Source organism: Cricetulus griseus, chromosome 3 (genome assembly GCF_003668045.3).
Source record: "Cricetulus griseus strain 17A/GY chromosome 3, alternate assembly CriGri-PICRH-1.0, whole genome shotgun sequence".
Taxonomy (NCBI): Eukaryota; Metazoa; Chordata; class Mammalia; order Rodentia; family Cricetidae; genus Cricetulus; species Cricetulus griseus.
The window spans coordinates 55,828,795-55,835,323 of NC_048596.1; the positions used below are offsets into that span (position 1 = coordinate 55,828,795).

Here is a 6,529-nt window from a genome sequence, read left to right on the forward strand (position 1 = left end):
GGTTCCAGCACAGCATGTACCAGGAAGGAGGGTGCTGTTATCCTGTACCCTGTCCTCATTTGTAGGAGCGAGTTTATCAGTGATGTGGCAAGTCACAGCCCTGTCCTGTTTCTACCTTCCGGTGTTTCCCCAGTAGGTGCCAGGCACTCCAGAGGTTGGACAGAAACCTCATCACCCAACCAAAATGGGGAGCAGTGATAGCAGGGGCCACCCCAAGTGGTGGAAACACCCTGGAGGGGAGTGACGTTGAAGGGTGAGCTTTGAGTCTGGCCCCAGTCTTCCACATAGCTTCCTTCCTTTTCTCCGTTTTTTTAAAAAGACAGGGCTTCATTTATTCCAAGCTGGCCTCAAGCTCACTGTATAGTGGAGAACAACCTTAAAACTCCTGCCTCTCTCAGCCTTCCCCATGCTGAGGGTACAGGTGCATACCACCACACCCAGCTTGCTATAACCTCCTTAAATGAATTCCTAACACGAAAGTATTTAATTAGGGCCATGTCTGGTTGCCCTGTGAGACATGTTAGGAGAAATGATCACTGGGTAGTCTTGGCTCCTGTTGGTTTTTGTTTTGTTTTGTTTTTAACCTTTTGAGATGGGATCTGGCCACATTACTCAGGCTGGCCTTGAACTTTTAGGTTCAAGACACCATCCTATCTTAGCTGAGACAGCTGAGTGGCAGGCTGTTGCCACTGTGTCTCAATGGTTATGGGACAGACACTCACTTGGTCTGTTTTCCCCTTTATCCCAGCTGCTTCTGATCAGGGGGACACATTGGGGCTCTGCCTTCTGGTCAGCTGACTGAGATCTCAGTGGCCAATGTGAGAGGTACTTCCCTCTCCCTCTGTTGAGCCTCCCATGGGGCCTGATGGCTGGATGTTCAGGCCCTAGCCTGCCCAAGGTTGGATTTCCCTGGAGTCTAGGGGAGATGTGGGCAGAGGAGTGTTGTCCACCTATTGGTTTTGAACATTTGCAAAACAAGAGGGGTTGAAGACAAAGTATCATTTCGTTAAAAGGAGGGCCGGCAAGATGGCTTAGTGGGCAAAGGTACTCAGTACAAGACTGGAAATCCAGAACTACGTAAATATCAGAGATAACTAGCTTTCAGAGTTGTCCCTTGACTCCCACGTGTGCCATGACACACACGCCCAGGTGTGCTGATCCAGTGTTCCAGCACTCTATGGCCTTCCTGTCCATGTGGCCAGCCACCCTCCACTCTGCCCGCACCCCTGAATGGCTGCCCCCCCTCCACCTTCAGCAAAACAGGAGTGGAGGTCCCTGGTCCCTGGGTAGGGAAGCTGCAGGTGGAGAGCAGGACCTGGGAACTTGGTTTTTCAGGAGGTGCCCCGGACTGTGACTGGCCTCGCTTGGGATGTTGAGTGGTCCTTCCAGCCCCAGCCCTGGGAAGGAGAGTAAGACTCCTCGCCAGCCTCAGGATGGGGGTGTCAGAGTCACTCTTGTTTGAGCACCGGGTTGGAACATTGGGGGAGGAGCTCTGTGATGCAGGGATGGCTCGGGTGACGGTCTGGGACTGGGGGTGGTCCTCTCCTTCTCCCAGGAGCGGTTCCTGTCACTGCGGCCCTTGGGACTCGCGGGAGGCGGCGCTGAGCGGGTGACGCGGCAGCTCCCAGCTCCCGTGGGGCATAAATAGCAGCGACAGCGCTGCTCCTGCTGCGGACACGTCGAGGGATCCTCGCACGCTTTCTCACGCTGCTGCTCTGTGCCATGCGGTGAGCGAATCGCCCGTCTGCCAGGCCACGTCCGGACAGAGACACCCCTACCTGCGCCTACCAGCCACGCCCAGTTCCCACCGCTACTCAAGGTACCTGCGTCCCAATGAGCTGCGCCAGACCCGAGTCCTCGGGTGGCTGGCCGTCCCGTCCCTGCCCCTGCCCCTCACAGCTTGGTCCCTATCGTCCGGCCTCTCCCACCATCCTGCCACTCCCACATTCCTGTCCGCAGTCCGAATGGCCCCCAGAGATGTGCATGTGCAAGGCCGCTTAGATGGTGTCAACTCGTTCACTTCTCTCCTTCCAGATGGCCAGAGGCAGCGCCCTCCTGCTAGCCTGGCTCCTGTTGGCTGCTACCCTGTCAGCTACTCTGGGGCTTGGGGTGCCAGTAAGTGCTGATGACAGACGACCACTAAAGAGGACTAAGGGGGTCAGACGTGAGGATCAGCCTGGAGCAAAGGATGGTTCATTCTCCCCACAGCAGGGGTGGGGTGGTGGGGAGGGTCCCAAGAGAACGGCTGAGGACCAGCTGGGCACTGACAAGCTCAAAATGGCTCTATTCATAGGGGCCCAGGCTTGTAATTCCAGCGCGCAGGAGGCAGGTGGAGGCGGGAGGATCAAAAGTTCAAGGCTGGGACTCCCCTACATAGCAATATTAGGCCAGCCTGGGCTATTCCCGGGCTGTCTCAACAAAACAGCAAGGAAAAGGCTCCTATTTGTTGGCCAACAACTGTGGTAAACAGACTAACTCCTCCAGAGATTGGGGGTGCTAGAGGCACAGCCCTCAGCCCTGAGGCTGCTCAGGAGAAAGTCTGCCTGCCACCTGGCTCTGAAGAGAGTACTAGGAGTTACCATCTGAGCCCTGCTCTGATTTGAACATTTGGACCCAGAATTAGTGGATGCAGCTGTGTGTTCAGGTCAAATGCTGTCACTCAGGGCAGCCTGGGTGCCTAGGCTTCTCTGTGCTGGGCTGGGCTACTCTGCTCTTCAGCCCAGGGACCTAGGCTGTCTGACCCATGCCATCCTATTTTAGGCGAAGGAGAAGAGAGGCTGGACCCTGAACAGCGCTGGCTACCTTCTGGGCCCACGTGAGTGATGTAGGGCTGGGTGGCTGAGGTTTTGTGGGTCCTGATGTGACTATGGGAACCAGGCACTGTTCTCATAGTCAATTTACTCTCAGATGAAAACCAGGGGGCATTCCCATGTGGCTGTGGGGACTGTGGGTTTCCATTAGCCAAACCACTGCAACTTAAAACACCTGCTGAAATGCCTTACCCCTCCAGCCTCCAGCTCTTATAGCCGTTGAGCTCATTCCTGGGGTCTCCTGGAAACCCCAGTGCCTACCCTCCTCGATTTATCTTGCCTCTGAGCCTGCTCTGGTCTGAACCTTTCTCTTCCACTTCTCAAAGCTGCCCTGCCCCACTCAGCACCTGATACCTCTGGGCAAACCAGGGACTGCCCATTATTGCTCTGCACATTTAAACTCAGCACCTGTTCCTTCTAGAAGTTTCTTCTGATTTGGGCTTCTTGGGGAGTCTTCCAGGACTCCTTGGAGTTCTGATTGGGTCTACTCTCTGAGTCCCTGGGTCTTACTAACACCCTCTTCTACTTCCTGGAATCCTGAAGCTGCCCTCTGAGCTCTAGAAGGGAACTCTGACAAAGGTAGCCAGATGTCTCATCTTAAGACTCACCTGAGCTGGTTTCTTTCTTGCTCAAACATTTTCCCCCAGTCCCAGCCCCAAGGTCACCCCAGCACCTTACACTAACACTAGTCTTGTCCCTTCAGCACAGGTCCCACTCTATGTCACTAGTGCTTTTTCTGCATTCGTGGCTGGGGAGGATTAGAATCTGAGGCTTTGCATGGAGTGGGGTGGGGCAGATCACCCAAGTGGTGTTGATGACACATCCATCACATCTCACTGTCGTCACCCTGTGGGGAATGGAGGTTGATGCTTGGCCTTCTTTGAGTTTGATGTTTGTGTAGTGTGAATGTTTTGTTACCTGTGACCACCAGAGACAGGGTCTTTGCTTGAGGCTGTGGAGTCACCAAGGGGCAAAGACAGCTCTGCAGGGACAGGCAGCCACAGAGGGGAAAGGTGCTTGCAGACAGCTGGAAGATACTGGCTCCCTCCTGAGAGTTGCCTAGTTAGTTGCTTAGCTGTTGTGGTTTTTAAATTCACATGCACAGCTGGCTCTGAGACACCTGTACCCATTTGCTGGCCCCTGGCACTTGGGTAGAAACAAAACATCCATCCATCCACCCCTATCCTCAGTCCACCAGAGGGGAAGGGACAGTGGAGTGGGGGCCCGTGCCTCTGAGCCTGTGTTGCATGAGGCCACATGTTCACACTGCAGATGTGTGTGCTCATCCTTCAAGAAACAAAGCATAGGGTTGACAAATCTGCCTGGGGCCCTGTGCAGGGTCCACATAGTCACCTGATTCCTGGAAAGATCTCCTAGCCCGGGATTGTGGAGAGGTCTGCAGACTGGTTCCCAGAGTCCTCACAGGTATGAGCCTGGTACTGACCCTTGTCACGTTACAATATTGAAAATGTTATCTGGAAGACTTTGAGCCAGAATAGAAAACTTGTTCCCACTGTCAAGTTCATGCAGCCATCCAGCTGGGTCAGCAGGTGCACTGTGGACTGCCAGGTGTCAGGTACTTTTGATGCCACCAAGGTGTGGCAGGTTTTGAAAGGCCAGAGCTGTTGGGATGTGGATGCCTCAGGGAGGAGCTCCAAAATGAGACAATGTAGCTACTCCACGAATTTAGCCCTAAACTCTGGCTCCGTTGAACTCACTGGCCTTTTTGTTTAGCTTGGCTAAGTGAGCTAAGCGGCCAGAAGTCCTGAGCCTCATCCATGTCACCTATTTTGTCTCCTAAGTCGCCCCCTCCAGCCTCTGTGTACCATCTCTCAATACTTGTCAGCTGCCATTTCTTTCCTGGACTCTGACCTCATCTCTTAGGGACCTCTGCCATAGCCACAGTCACAGCTCTCTGCACCCCCATTCCCTGGATACCCCACCTTCCCTGGATGTAATCCTCCTACATGGGAGTGGTCCTTGAAAATAACAGTCTGTTATTTCTCCAATGTCCTAGTTTCCTGGGATGCGGAGACCCAGGTTCTGTTATCTTTCTTGGAGGTATTTCCTAGGAGCCAGCTCCTGTCTTTGGGGCCAGCCACCTCCTGGGATGTTCCCAGCTGCACCTGGCACCTGTTTCTGTCGGAGACATCTACTTCAGTGCCTACCCCTCCTTACCATCAACCTCTCTCTTCCCATTGGAGTCCCAGTTCCCTGTGATCACCACCCTCACCCAGGGACCCTGGAGACATTGCTTCCCTCTTCTGGGGTGTCCACACACTGGCTTTATGCTGGTGGTCCAGCTGTGTGTGGTCTTCCCCTGGGGATGGAAATGGGATAAGCCACAGTGACAGCAGGCCCTTCCTCTCTGGTCTGCAAACAGATGCCATTGACAACCACAGGTCATTTAGTGACAAGCATGGCCTCACAGGCAAGCGGGAGCTACAACTAGAAGCGGAGGAAGGAAGACCAGGTAAAGCTGGAGTCCTTGGATGTGCATCCCGTCACTACCGGGACTCCCGGGTGCATGTGGGGATATGGTGGTGACACCTACCACTATCCTGCCTCCAGTCACAGCCTGGGGCTGTCCTGGCCAGGCAGGACCTGGGAGCAACCTGGGAGCCTGTGGCCTCACACACCTCTCAACTGGCAGGACTGGGGAGCAGAGTCATGGGCATGCAGCTACAACAAGGGAGCTGGCCATGGAAAAGCTGGTTCAGGGTCCCTTCACCTCTCTAGCAAGACCCTGGATGGTCTACAATGCCCCCAGGCTCTCAGCCAGCCTCCCTGGCTTCTGATGGGTAATAGGAGGGTGGTGAGGAAATAGGCCACGACACAGTTCTTTTCCATTGTCTAGGAAGTGTTGATGGACCACTGCCTGAGAGCAACATTGTGCGCACCATAATGGAGTTTCTGAGTTTCCTGCACCTTAAAGGTATGGGAATATTTTCCATCTAAAATAGCACGAGCTCGAGTACACACACACACACACACACACACACACACACACACAGTATTTTAAAAAGTAAAACCTACCAACCAGGTGGGGGACTGTGGGCAAGCTGATATCATTAGAGCCCCAACCCAGGTCCTCAGACCTCTAGGGAGTTTTTAGGGCTTTCTGCAGATCTCTGGGTGACTACTGCTGCTGAGGGTGCCTTGGCTTTGCCAGGGGCTTCTGTGTTTCCGTTTGGTTTTGATCTTAGACACTAGCTTCACAACTACTATGGTCTACCCTCTTTCAAGAGTGGACAGTCTTTCAGAGGTGAGACACACAGATGCTGTCCCAATTCAAGGTCCCCACAGTAAGACCTCACCCCTCTCTATGGGTACGGCCACATGATTCTCTCTCAAGCTAACTACCTGACTGCCATTCTTCCTTATTCAGAGGCTGGGGCCCTCGACAGCCTGCCTGGCCTCCCTTTGGCCACCTCCTCAGAAGACCTAGAGCAGTCCTGAGACCACACCCACCCAGCACCTGTCCTATGCTGTAATATAAAGTCACTCTAGATAGAATCTTCTGCCAACTCCTCAAGCAAACCCTCTGTTCTCTGCTTTGACGCTATGTTGTTATAATTAAGATGTTTTGATTGGAGTGATTATATTGTGTGACACAATAAAGACTAGCAAGTACCTGGGACTGTTTGGCTCTTCTGTGCTGCAGCCCATTACCTCCTGTGTGGTTATTTCTTTATTATATATATGCACATGTGCACCTT

General features: G+C 53.5%; 1 protein-coding gene across 1 annotated transcript; it reads left to right on the forward strand.

The window, feature by feature from the left end:
• Nucleotides 1-2,034: 2,034 nt before the first annotated feature.
• Nucleotides 2,035-6,269, forward strand: Gal (galanin and GMAP prepropeptide). Its single transcript, XM_035441561.1, has 5 exons — nucleotides 2,035-2,115; nucleotides 2,761-2,815; nucleotides 5,194-5,283; nucleotides 5,668-5,745; nucleotides 6,199-6,269. The coding sequence occupies exons 1-5, from the start codon at nucleotides 2,035-2,037 to the stop codon at nucleotides 6,267-6,269; spliced, it is 375 nt and encodes a 124-aa protein (XP_035297452.1).
• Nucleotides 6,270-6,529: the final 260 nt, after the last annotated feature.

Excerpts from the sequence above, each read along its gene's own strand:
- Gal (XM_035441561.1), top strand. The coding sequence starts at position 2,035 with ATGGCCAGAGGCAGCGCCCTCCTGCTAGCCTGGCTCCTGTTGGCTGCT. Across the intron at positions 2,116-2,760 it reads CTCTGGGGCTTGGGGTGCCA|GCGAAGGAGAAGAGAGGCTG; the intron begins GTAAGTGCTGAT and ends ATCCTATTTTAG. Across the intron at positions 5,746-6,198 it reads GAGTTTCCTGCACCTTAAAG|AGGCTGGGGCCCTCGACAGC; the intron begins GTATGGGAATAT and ends TTCCTTATTCAG.